Source organism: Triturus cristatus, chromosome 1_2 (assembly GCF_964204655.1).
Source record: "Triturus cristatus chromosome 1_2, aTriCri1.1, whole genome shotgun sequence".
Taxonomy (NCBI): domain Eukaryota; kingdom Metazoa; phylum Chordata; class Amphibia; order Caudata; family Salamandridae; genus Triturus; species Triturus cristatus.
The window spans coordinates 694,365,174-694,379,094 of record NC_140580.1 but is presented as its reverse complement, the minus strand read 5'-3'; the positions used below and the strand labels follow the sequence as shown (position 1 = coordinate 694,379,094).

At 42.6% G+C, this 13,921-nt stretch overlaps 1 protein-coding gene across 2 annotated transcripts in view; it reads left to right on the top strand.

Annotated features, from left to right (window-relative positions):
• LOC146867847 (cysteine-rich motor neuron 1 protein-like) overlaps positions 1–13,921 on the top strand; it is a 303,005-nt gene that overhangs the window by 188,705 nt on the left and 100,379 nt on the right. For both annotated transcript variants that reach the window (XM_085608553.1, XM_085608552.1), the window contains one exon: positions 7,080–7,322. In XM_085608553.1, coding sequence (XP_085464679.1) covers positions 7,080–7,322 — 243 coding nt within the window. The remainder of the gene's footprint in view (positions 1–7,079; positions 7,323–13,921) is intronic.

The following is a 13,921-nucleotide window of genomic DNA, read 5'->3' as shown; positions in this document are numbered from 1 at the left end:
ATACTAATACCTTCCATTAATGTCCATAGTTTAACATGAGCAACACAATTGAAGGCAGCTGATAAGTCCATAAATGCCATAGAAAGATGGCCTTCCCTAGCCGCAGTAGACTTAGCAATTAACACATTTAGATTAAAACACTGATCTATTATGCCCTTTCCCTTTCTAAAACCGCACTGGGCACGAGGCAATATATTCCTTTCCTGAGCCCAACTCTCTAGCCTGTTCAGGAGTAAACAACCCCATTAGTTTTGCTGTGCTATCCAAGAGAGATATGGGTCTATAGATTTTGGTTATAGCCTTGTCCCCCTTTTTGTATATTGGAATGATAACAGTCTTTTTCCAAGAAGGGGGAACTCCTGTTTGGGCTATCATTGGTAAGTAATGGGGCCCACAGCGCCTGGTTGGTTAGAAAAAAATCAATGGGGACCCCATCGGGTCCAGATGTCCTCAGGGTACTACACTGATTCAGGGCAAATCTCATTTCAGTCAAACTAAATGATAATGTGCCCTCAGGGGTAGGCGTCGAGAGACCAGATGACACATAAGATTTTCCCCTGGGTTCCCAAAAACTTCTTCAAAATGTGCCACCCATGCCTCCTCACTCATGTGCAGGTTCAGGGTAATCTCTTGTTCATCCTTCAGGAACAGAGCATTAATTACACTCTAGAAATTCTTACTATTCTTTTGTTATTGCTGCTTGTTGCAACCTGTCCTAGGCTTCTTGCTTTAGGATCCTCGTTGTGTTGGCACTAGCTTCTTTATAAGAGAGGCGTGACATTTTTACCAAGGCCAGGTCTCTTGGTTTTGATCTCAGAGCAGAGTGAAGGTTCTTTAGTGCCTTAGTACAGGCATCGTCAAACCAACCTACTTCTCTGGGAGGCTGCCGAGCACTCGGACGAAGAATAATACTATGAATTTCACCTAGGATATTTTCAAAGGCTAATGGAATTTCGTTAATAGAAGGGTTGGGTCTAGACAAGTAGAAATTTCATTGTGCATCTTAGTGACAATGTAGTGCATAATCGTTGTGGTATCAATCGTGCCCCATTTCAATACAATCCCATTTTTCCTTGCGATGAAAGGTTTAATCAATCTATTTCTGTTACGATTTCTACTATGGCCCCACTCCATCTGATATGCAATAGCTGTGTGGTCACTAAAAGCAAGAAATTTGGTATTAATATGAGAGACCTTAGCTCTTATGAGTTCAGAAACCAAAATATAATCAATCGTGGAACTACAAGACTGAGAAGAAAATGTATGGTCTAATTGGCCCGGTTTAGTGTCAACTGGATTTATTATCTCAAGGTTATTAATTATGAGTTGTCTCTTTGATGCTTTGCCATAGTCATTGTGCCTAAATTGGGGAACAGAATCCCCAATATTATCAGTCAGGCCACAAACTGAAGAATCAGCCCTGCTACAGCTATGGGCATTGAAGTCACCCATCCATATCATATCAATAGGTTGTGATGAGATTTTGTGAGATGGCAAATAGTCTTCTTGATTAGTTCTAGTACCGATTCCATCTTGCCTTCGAAATTATTATTATAAAATGTATCAAAATCCCATCCCTCCCATTACAGCCCTCGCACAAAAGAATATGATATCTAGGTGGAATATTTTAAAAAATGATTATCTTAATCCTAGCTGTGTTGTCTATTAGGGTAACCATTCCTCCACTTTAACGACCAGTTCAAGAGGGGACCACATTTGTCTGAAAGGTGCAGTGCACATCTAGAGCGATCTGATTTGATTCTCATGTTTCTTGGAAACATAGGATATCGAAATTCAACACAAAAGATAGCCAATCCAAATTGTATTTTTCCGATTATTGCCCACTATGTTCCATGAAATGATTTTTAAAGTTAAAGATGGGACTCTCAACCTAGCAGTGATTTCCTGACTAGGGGATACATTTTGAGAGCCCTGAGACTCATTAGGGTGATCAGATGATAAAGGTAGTCAATTGCAGACTTCGAGATCACTCAAGGCTGCAAATCTGTTTCTAGTGGGCAGAGAAGAGTACATCGCATCGGGGATTGAGATGATGAGGGGGGTTGACCCTGAGCTGTGAAATTCACTCAATATAAAGAGCACTTTGCAAACAAATACATGAACCACAGATTTTAGGTTATTATTTTCTGCTTTGAAAAAAAGTTTGAGCGTGTGCCATTTTTTTAAACAAATATTAACAAAGAAGCAGATTCACTACTTGTAGTTAGTTACATGCCTGCCTTGCGTCCAAAAGTCAAATGTGAGCATTTCAGTTAGTCCTGGCTTTGCAACCATCAGTACTTAGCTGCATATATTAGACAATATAAACTTCAAGCTCCAGAATTCAAATTATCAATGGCTATAAAGACTTGCTGACGGTGTCACACAGTGAATGGGACCTTCTCAAGCCCACACGACTACTATTCCTTGAATTTCTGAAATGACCCACACTTTTGCAAAGAAGGTGTCATGCTGTTGGTTTACTATAATGATGCCTTGGCAAGGCCATTCCCTAAGACACACTGCTTCGTAACTAAGTTCAAAATTGAGGAACCAGGACCACAGAGTCGCAACATCTTAATTGGTTAACTTGTGTGACACTGGGCAAAGGATTCTGCCACTTTGACTCGGTTCCTTTCCCTACCAAAAAAATGAGTGTCTTGAAACCATACAGTTTCTAAAGTGTGCTACCCAAGGAAAGATTTTCATGTGCAATGAGAGGACGCAAAATATGCTGAGGCATCGTGTGTTTTCCGATTCTAGGTGTGAGTAATTCATCCAGTTATGTTTTCATTTTCATATCATTGCAGTATTTAATTTTTTCGTTTAATATCAGACTAGATGTAACAAATGCAAAGAATAAAACAGGTCTGGAGCCGCTACTCATCCAGTTAATGGGCAACTTGAGAGCTCTGAAGTCCATGATGGAGAGAATGTATGTATCCCTCACAGTGACTACCATGGGTACTACATTGTTAAATCTGTAAGCAAGATCTTACACTATGAAACTGATGTTACATGGTCTAGCATCTACTCTAGCAAACCTTTCGATGATCTTCTAAAATTGATGTCAGCAGTTGTGTCATTGCTTAGCTAAAACTGCTCTAATCCTTCCCACTGACACCCCCAGAAAAATCAATCATTTTAATGGTAGTGAGACGGGAAGCAAAACGATACCATAAAATCTGAACACCCCAAAATTTACCTCATTCTGTTCTCCCACAGTTTATAGATCAGAGACAGTGTTAATCATCAGTTTCATGAGATAATGTGTCCTCATGCTAAAGCCCCTCCCCAAACATCAATCAAGAGAGTAAAACAATCATTAAATAATGGGGTCGACTCAAGAATTGCATTTTAGATCAATGAAAAGTTAAAGGGCCTTATTACAAAATTTGAAAAAATTGTAACTGAGTCAATTCCATGAAGATTCTCATAGGCAAAGTTATACAGATTATGTAGGAAAAAAGCTGAAAAATGTTCTAAGTAATAATGGGCAGCAAAAACATAATAAATCATGCAGCATCCCGAGCTGCATAGGAAAGCTAGGGAAAATCTCGAGTTCACCCCCCAAATTAAGGGTTTTTTATACACATTTCTTGCATACCAAATTGGAGAAACTGCAAAATCATCGTGGTGTGAACAAAAGTATCATTTCTTTAGCAAATCAGAACAGAAAATAATACACGTCATTGCCTTAACATGTAAGCACCATCCCATTTCAAAAAAATGTTTGAACACTTTTTATGTGAAGGCCGTCTGCAGATGTTCAAACACATATGATACATTGAACAATAAAAACATTCATTGAATGAATAGTGATCACAGCAGAAGAGACCTTGACAAATTTCACAAGTCATAGAGAACATTTAGAGAACATGGAAAAGTTCATCAAAACCAATGTAATTATGTCAGTGGAAATAAAATACTACACGGGAGCCTGTGGGGAGAAGATGTGTGGCAGGGGAAAAGGAATGTGTCAGAGATGGCATTCCTCTTGTTTGGAGATTTATACAGACATGTGGCCTAAAACACATTAATATCTTCACCACCATATATATCATATAAAATGTGTTTCAAGTGCAATTAAATTAACTCAATCTATATATGTGGGATCATTTATTAGAAACATATTTTTCGTTATTAGTGCACACACATATTAACTTAAAAACAATACTACAAGACAGCACTGACTCCTGCAATTGTATTGCCCTACAAGTCTTAAGTCAAATCCTGCCAAGCCCCTGAGCTGTTCCTTTTTCTGATTTAAATAAACTGAAAAGGTTAAATTGGTTAACACTTCTTATTTACAGTGCAGTTATACGTTTAATACTTTACTATGTTACTTTTAATATAGCAATTACCTTACTTTTAACATCACAAAGTTGCTGGCCTTCTGCAAATTGCCAGGGCCTCAGTGTTAGAGACAGCAGTATTCTGGCCTGCAGTCAGCGTGGGTCGGTTCATGTTGATGTCATGATATCATTCTTCCTTGGTGCTATTGTTGGGACCATCAGTTGTACACACCTGGTACTACAATCAGTTTCTGCATTTTTAATTAATGAGGGGTTTTGGCTTGGCACTAATACTGGCAGTATATTTGTAAGCAAGGGAGAGAGGAGAATATGTTGGTGGCAGTAGGGTAGGTAAATGGTGTATGGATTGTTTGAGCACTAGAGGAAGCAGTAGGGGACAGTGGGTCCACACATGTTTTGTCCCTGGTGCACACAAGAAAACCTGTGACCAAAGGCTATTGGGTGGCATGTCCATGGAAAGAGGAGGGGTGCAGTTATTGCTTCATGTGCATTGGCATGGTCTAAGTCGCCCTAACCACAGCCTAGTATACAGACATCGGACTGAGGACCCAAGTCCCCATCACCACTTTTACTCTGGTTACACCAAGCCTAGAGTTGCAGCAATGACCAGTCTGCAGAGGAAGCCAGAGTTAGGCAGCTTGTTCCACATGACTTGGCAAGAGCAGCAGAGAGACAATGGTCATGACACTCTGTCTGAGATTTAGAACTGCTCTTTGGTGCCAAGATGTGCCCAATATCAGTAAGAGTGGTAACAACTGAGAGACCCAGACCTGCTCGCTGGTGCCAATGGATGTCTGACATCAAGCGGAGTAGGGCAGAATCTAGACAAGCCCTGGTGAAGTGAAATATCCAGCGGATAGGGTACGAGGTGCCAAGCCAGCACCAGAATGCCCCAGCCTAACACCATGCTACCCTGTCAACGCAGCAAGTAATGGCAGAAACAATCACTAGGTCACAATGCCAGTGTTGGCGCTTATTACATTAAATAGACTGATTGAAGGATTGGGGCTGTGTGTCAGTCTATTTCACAGGAGGACCCTACATGAATCGGAGAAATTAGCCGAAACAAAGGAAAATCCACTCAAGACAACACACACAAGACAGGATTCAAAGGGCAATTGAGGTTGGTTAAAAATGAAGAAGTAATCACAAAAGGTAAAACAGGCATTGGTTAATCAATTCAGAATATTCATAAATACAGGTGCATGTAAAATCTAATTGGCTGCGGAAAGTGAGCCATATTCAAATGAATAGCTAACACAGACTACAGTCCACCACACAGCAAATGAGATTCAAAGAACATTTGTCATAAGGACTGCTTTATAAGGCAGCAAAGCAGTGTGAACAAAATGTGGTAAACAGACGAACATGGAGTCTGCTCTCCGAGAGGGTCAGAAACGAACCTGGCTTGATACCCAAATGGTGGGTTTATATACAATTTTAGACTAAGAAACTGTGCAGTCACCGCGATGTGACAAAGAACGTAACATCTCACAACCAAGAGGTATATATAAAACACATCACGTGGTATTGTTGGCATTTGTCTTAATTCTAATTAATACCCTGTACTAAACCTTACACAGAAAAGATACACATTCAGAATATAAACAGCACCTCCGTGGCGCTGAAGGAAGTGGCCTTCAATTGTATACAACTGTAAATTAGATTTCACCAGGAATATCAGGCACAGAAAAAAATCAATTTTTAAATATTACATAGTAAGTAGGACCATTGAATCAAATGGATTTATTTACCAAACTATGAAGGTCACATCTGGGCTGCATAGTGCACAGGCAGAAAGGGGGTACAGAGAACCACACGCTTTTAAAAAATGCAATTCTGGAAACACGAAGTGAGCCAAGGCACACTAACGTCAAAGCTAATCAGTTACATTATATTAAAAGCAGGTAAAACATTACATTTGAGACTGTCTAGTATTGATTAAATCACAGGATTATTTATTGTGGAGTCCGCTCACACACCACCATCCTGCAGAGCATTAAGAATAGGAAGAAGCCTTCATAACCCCTCAGACGAGTATGAGCAGCACGTCCATCAAAAGTGGTACCCGAAAAAAGAATAGAGATGATGATGTTAAATATCATTGTTGAATCCCAACATCCTAACTCTTTGATTCACATCATGTTGGTGAGCATGGCATTAATCTTTTCAATTAGAATGTCTTTCAATTGCCTGAGGACATAGCTTCACACTGCATTTTCGACTTTGTTTCATTAGAAAAGTGTACAATGTTAATTTTTCTATATCTTAATAGTGATTTGAATGGATTTTGGGTTGGGCCCCTAATACTAAATCCTGAAGACTATTGCTTTCCCCCCAGAACGTTAGTGTCTACTTAGCTCATTTATACAATCTGGGCGACTATCCTTTGAGAGGTGGCTAAAAGATATGGGTGAATGGCTGAAGAAGTGTAAAGGGCTGAAACATACTGCAACAACAATTTGTGGTAAGACTGGAATGTTTAGAGAGGGGTATCTTATAAACTAATTAAAGATGGGGGACGAGGATCCTTGCCTGGTCAAGTGATGTGAACGAGGTACTGTAAGGTCTGAGTAATGAACCATTCATTCTATCCTTAATAAGTGTACTGCCTATTCTGCTGAAGACAAACAATAATGTTTACTGACCTATATATGATTTACGTTTTCAGGCACCAATAAAATTGGTATTTAAAAAAAAAAAAAATCTGCTGTAAACTCTATAAAGTTTCATATTATATTGAAATGTTTTCTCAATTTTCAGTGAATATACTCTGTGCTAACATAACGTGTCCGGTGATGCCCCAACTTAATTGTTCCAGTGATTCAGTTGCCAGTAAACCTCACATTCCTCCTGGGGAATGCTGCCCCACCATACCCAGCTTCTGCACCTGTGACTTTGATAAATGCAAACATCACTGCGACAAAAGCAACACTAAAAAGGAAATTATTTTGAAGGGTGAAGGAGTTCCTGGGAAGTGCTGTGATCATTTCGAATGTGTTTCAGGTAAGAATGCATAATAATATCTATGTGTGGTATCTTGTGCATCATTTCAGGAAGGTTCCATTCTAAAATGGAGGGAGGCTGTTGTACAGTATATGTTTTTGAGGGTTCGGTTGGCGGAGACTGTGGATGAGGGCTAAATCAACTTGCCTCTGGGCTATCTCTTCTCCGGGTATCTTCTATTGCTCTTTTCAACACTGGTGACAAGCAGCCTGTGAGGAAAGGATGACACCACCTCAACACGTTGATGAACACAGATCATAGGTGCTGAAGTCCTTCAGGCAAGCTGAGACATGTAGTTGAGTACACGTCATGGTGAGTTGGTGTACTCACCTATGTGGAGTTATACAGACAATGCAAAGCTGTGGAGGTGTCATTTTGAGGTTGTGACCCAAGTGAAGCGGAAAAGATGTTCTTTAAAAGCATTGGAAGAGCATTGGAAAGCAGTGTTTCACAGAACCACAGACATGAACTTACCGCTGGATGACATGTCTAACATTGATGGAGGAAAGGAATGGATCAATCAATCAATCAATCAATTAATCATTTATAAAGCGCACTACATACCCACGAGGGTCTCAAGGCGCTGGGGGGGGTGGCGCTACTGATCGAACAGCCAGGTCTTGAGTATCCTCCTGAAGGTCAGCAGGTCTTGGGTCTGTCGTAGGCTCAGTGGGAGGGTGTTCCATGTCTTGGCGGCGAGGTGAGAGAAGGATCTGCTGCCCGTGGTTGTTCTTCGGATGCTTGGGACGGTGGCGAGTGAGAGGTCGGCGGAGCGTAGCTAGCGGTTGGGGATGTAGAAGGAGTGCCGTCTGTTGAGTGCTTTGTGTGCATGGATGAGGAGCTTGAAGGATATCCTCTTGTTGACGGGGAGCCAGTGCAGGTTTCTCAAGTGGGGGGTGAGGTGGCCGTGTGGCCGTGTCGTGGTACATCGAGGATCAGTCGTGCCGAGGTGTTTTGGATGCGTTGTAGTCGTTTGATGAGCTTGGTTGGGGCTCCCGCGTAGAGGGCGTTTCCGTAGTCGAGTCTGCTGCTGACGAGGGCCTGGGTGACTGTCTTTCTTGTATTGGCGGGATCCATCTGTAGATCTTGCGGAGCATGCGGAGGGTGTTGATGCAGGAGGAGGAGACGGCATTGACTTGCTTGGTCATTGAGAGCGTTGAGTCGAGGATGATTCCCAGGTTGCGTGCGTGGTCGGTGGGTGTCGGGGCTGCCCCCAGTGCCGTCGGCCACCAGGAGTCATCCCAGGCTGAAGGGTTGGAGCCGAGGATGAGGACCTCCGTCTTGTCCGAGTTCAGCTTCAGACGGCTGATCTTCATCCAGTCGGCGACAGCCTTCATTCCTTCGTGGAGGTTGGCTTTGGCGGTGATGGGGTCCTTGGTGAGGGAGAGGGTCAGTTGAGTGTTGTCGGCGTAGGAGATTATGTTGAGGTCGTGCTGTTGGGCGACGTGTGCGGGCGGGGCCATGTAAATGTTGAACAGTGTCGGGCTGAGAGAGGATCCCTGGGGTACGCCGCAGATGATCTCAGAGGCTTTGGAATGGAATGGGGGGAGGTGGACGCTCTGGGTTCTGCCAGAGAGGAAGGAGGTGGTCCATTCCAGAGCCTTGTCTCGGATCCCTGCGTCGTGGAGGATTGCACGTAGTGTGCGGTGGCAGATGGTGTCGAAGGCAGCGGAGAGGTCTGAGAAAATGAGTTCTGCGGTCTCACCGTTGTCCAGCAGGGTCCTGATGGCGTCGGTGGCGGTGACGAGGGCAGTCTCAGTGCTGTGGTTGCTGCGGAACCCTGACTGGGAAGGGTCCAGGATTCTGTTTTCTTCGAGGTATCGGGTTAGCTGTCTGTTGACGATTTTCTCGATGACCTTGGCCAGGAAGGGGAGCAGAGAGATGGGCCGGAATTTCTTGAGGTCTCTTGGGTCTGCCTTAGGTTTTTTGAGTAGGGCGTTTATCTCGGCGTGTTTCCAGCTCTCTGGGAAGGTCGCGGTCTCGAGGGAGAGATTGATGATGATGCGCAGGTGGGGTGCGATGGAGCTGCTTGCTTTGTTGAAGACGTGGTGCGGGAAGGGATCTGACGGAGAGCCGGAGTGGATTGTGCTCATGGTCTTGATGGTGTCATCGATGCTCACGCTGGCCCAGGGGGTCGTGGTCGATGGTGTGCGGAGGGTCTGTTGTGTTGCTGTCTGTTGGGGCTGTCTGGGTGTTGAAGCTGTCGTGGATGTCTGCTATCTTGCGGTGGAAGAAGGTGGCGAGGGAGTTGCACAGGGCTTGCAACGCCAGTATGTTGTTGGTATTGGAGCTGGGGTTGGAGAGTTCCTTCACGATGTTGAAGAGCTCCTTGCTAATGTGTGCGTTGTTGTTGAGGCGGTCTTTGAAGGAGGTCCTCTTGGCCGCCCTGATAAGGTGGTGGTGGTTGCGGATGGCGTCCTTGTGTGCTGCGTGGCTGTCCGGAGTTTGTTCACTGTGCCATTCCTTCTCTAGTTTCAGGCAGGCTTGCTTGGAGGCAAGGAGTTCTGGGGGGAACCAGCTGGCCCTCTTGCTGGTGTCTCTGTGGGGGGGTTTCTTCAGCGGGGTGAGGGTGTTGGGGCAGTCCTCGATCCAGTGTCTGAGGCTGTGGACAGCGTTGTCGGTGTTGGAGGGTTCGGTGGGTGGGGTGAGAGCGAGGTTTGCATGTAGTTGGTCTTCGGTGATTTTGCTCCAGCAGCGGCGGTGAATCTGTTGGGTGCGGTGGTGTGTGGTGGGTTTCTGGAAGGCGAAGTGGATGCAGCGGTGGTCGGTCCAGAGGAGTTCGGTGGTGTGGCTGATGGAGATGTGCGGGCTTGAGGAGAAGACGGGGTCAAGCGTGTGGCCGGCAGAGTGGGTGGGCGTAATGGATGAATAGTGTGTCTCCAAGAAACCTTAGGCATGTGCTCCACTGATGGTGATGTGACATTTGTGGCATCACCATAATATAAGAAAACCTGATTTATGTGCCTCCAAGGAGCTCCTCAGGCCCGTTTCATTTTGCATGTTCACCGGTGACACGGTGATTAGAAGGGAGACAATGACACAGTAATTTTTGTGGCCATTGCAGCTTCTAGTGGGTGTCAAGTCAGAACCTATACAGTGCTGCAGATACTTAATTGCTCTGCAAGTGGTAACTAAATAGACCATGGTGCGTTTCCTTATGATGCAGACTTTGTGCCTCCACTTGGCTTGAATAATATGGAAACCCATTTTCACTGTTTAAATTCAGTTGGCAAAAGTTTCATTTTGTGTTCTACTGCAATCTGAACATTAATTTTGGGTGAAGGTTTCAAGGAGAGGGGAATCAGTGGAAGAACATATTATCACAATCAGAAGATTGCCTTCAGTTTGTAAATTTGCCACTTTAACTGGTCAGTGAATAAGGAAATGACTCCTCTTGGACTGTAAATGGGAAAAAGTACAAGAAGACTTATGGTTGAAAGACGAACACTCACTTTTTGAAGTGATTGTAGTGTCAGAGGTCATAGAACACACAAAGAAGTATAGCGAATTAAAGAAAATTAATTTCTGGAAAGAGTCTGAGAATGTAGTGGGTGTGCAAAAGTCAGAGGGTATGAATGGAGAGTGAGGCAACGTTCATAGAGCAGCATTATAGATTTTGTCTGGCTGGAGATATGGCCAATAGAAAAGATTGCCTTGCAGGGAGAACAGCTGTGGAAGTTAAAGATGTGTGAGGTGAAATTTTGTTTCAGCTTGGAAATAAAAGCGTCAGCAATCCCTCAGATTGCATTGAGATGGAAGGTAGGAAAATTGAAAGGATGTTGGATTAATGATCCAGGTTAACAATCATTTCTGAGAAAGAATATAGGGAAATGTTCAAAGATATAGTGTAAATGAATTAAATGGGCAAAAGGCCATGATGCTACGAGGGGCAGGAAATCAAAACCAAAAAATATTTGAGCACTTCCATGAAGTTCAGAGAGAAACGTGTTGTTGGTAAAGTTTATGTATCACGGGGGGGGGGGGGTGACATCAGTAGAAAGAGTAGGGGGATTTCCTTCACTCCAAAGCCAGACAATGAGTACAGATGCAACAGTTTACGCAAGTGTGAGGTCTGAAGAGCAGTTCTCAGATATATTTGACAAGTTTGGTTGTTTGAAATCCTTTGTTCACAAAGTCAAGTTAAAGAATCGCTCAGGTCTATTGTTTTAAAAGTAAGAGGTCAACAGTAAATGTTCATGATGCTGTCAAGAAAGAGTTGAACAGACTCTTGGATGATTGAACTGGTAGAAGCCATAAAATAGTTGGTACAGACTATAGTAACCAGAAAGGCCGCTGGGGAAATTCGTTTGTGCTTAAACCTAGCCACCTACGTTTTTTAAAGGTCTTTGGCGTTGATAGAAGGGGACAAACAGGGTGTGAAATATTAGCAGGATGATGTTTTGATGTTTGGTAAATCCTGGGAAGAGCATGATGATATGGTTGCCAAGGGCTTAGTGAAATTTGAAGTGTATGGGTTCACTCTAAAAGTGGAAATATGATGTTTTTGAAAAAACAGATCAGTAACTTAGTACATAGCATTTCAGAGCATGAAGCCCTATAGAAGAAGGCTTTAGTAGAAGGTAGTTATAATCATCTATAAACAAAGAGAAACTGTTGCAGTTCCTTGATATGCTTAAATTTTATACTAGGTGCGTTGCCAGGTTGTCTAAGAGGTCTAGTTCCATGAGAAAAATACCTAAATTAAATTGTGTTGTTCGAATGGGGAAAATAATGTGAAAATGAGATTCAACTGATAAAGAAGAATCTAGAGAAAGCTCCTGATCTCCAAGTGCTTCTTCCTGGCCGGTAGTATGTGGTTATAATGAATACCTGCTCAAGTAAATTAGGGGCTGTTTTAATGCAGGTCAAGAATAAACAATCACATTTGCATCAAGTTTACTAAGAGATGAGAAATTTAACTATTCTGTAATAGAGAAGGCGACTTTGGATGTCAATTGGACTATCAACAAATTTAAGAACTTTTTTTGTGGGGAGAGGTGTTCCCTGTGAAAGGCTGGTGACAATTTCTTTCCAACTCACATTAATGCAAAACTAGTATGGCTCATCAAACAAAGAGAGCATCCAAATGAGAATGCCAAACCTCTAAACTTATTGAGACCTTTCTGAATATGTAGCATAAATGCCCCTCACAATTCTATTGTCATACTTTTTATGTCACATTTTAGATCTTAATAGCCACATCTCCTTGGAACATGATGAAGCAATTGTAGCATGTCAGGAGCCAACCCTGACCAGACATGTTAGATTTCCCTATGGTCAAAGCCAGGCACAGACAAATCAAATTACCAGAATGAACAGCGAAAACAGACAGGCGATGTCCCCATGTCTCTACTGAACTAACACAGAAAAAGATTGAATTCAGAAGTAAAAGAAATAGAATATTACTTGTCAGAGACACAGTGTTTTTCACAAGTTCCTTTTTTTGAAGCATTATTTTATAAGGCTTTACTTGAGAGCAGTCTAATGTATATAATATGTCAAAGTATTATTGCTGTTAATAAAATAAAATAAGCAGAGAGTAAATATTATGAACCCAGACATCCTAGTACATGAAACAAATTATCTTTTTCTCTGGTTAAAACCAAATAGCACTGAAAGGATTTTAATGCTGCAGAGTACACAGTATTATTCTCATGTGCACCTGAATCCTGAAGTCCAGCAAATCTGTCTGACTTTTTTTTCTGAGAAGCCCGGATGTCCTTAAACTGCAGCCTTGACAAGAAGACAATTTGCCTTGTAGCCAAAATATCCCCTTTCCCAGAAACTTTGAGAATACTGCTTTAAGACCAATTTCCAAAAGCATAGTGAGCATATATGAATGTAGCATGTAATGTCATGTGAAAACAAATCTATTTATCATTGAAGGCACAGATAAAGACCTTTTTTGTCTCTACAACTCGAAACAATCTCCAGAATATTTTCCCAACAGAATCCTAAATCATATGAAGTTCAAACTTATATTATAAAACTCTTGTTTTCTTCTATGTACTTCAGAGCTGTGAAACTGCATACCATTATCTTTGAGGATGGCATTGGTGTCTCCTAATTAAATGAGTGAACCTATCTGTTCTCTCAGTGTCAGGCCTACTTACTTTAGATTTTTCTCCTTGTTCTAGCCATTTCGCCACAGAGAGATTTCTTACTGTAGCACAAACATAAGATGATGTGCACAAAACGTGACTGTCTTTATGGCATCCACTTGAAAGAAGAACGCAATTAGGAGGGTTGATGTTCGATATTGGGTTTCTGGTTGGCGAGGGCATGCACCTAAACCAGGCAGAACCCCCCACATTAGTCAGGGCAAGGGAGTTACACACTGAAGGTAACTCCTGCTCACCCCCTTGGTAGATTGGCAGAGCAGTCAGGCTTATCCCAGAGGCAATGTGTAAAGCGTTTGTGCAACACACTCACACAGCATTGACACACTAGGCACACCGCAACAGAGACTACACGCAAGGTTCTATCAAAAATATATCCATTATATTATCCATAACAACACATTAGAACACAATCACATATATTACTGTGCCACTAGGCACTTGTCATGACTTCACCGGGATCACGTAAATCACTTGGCC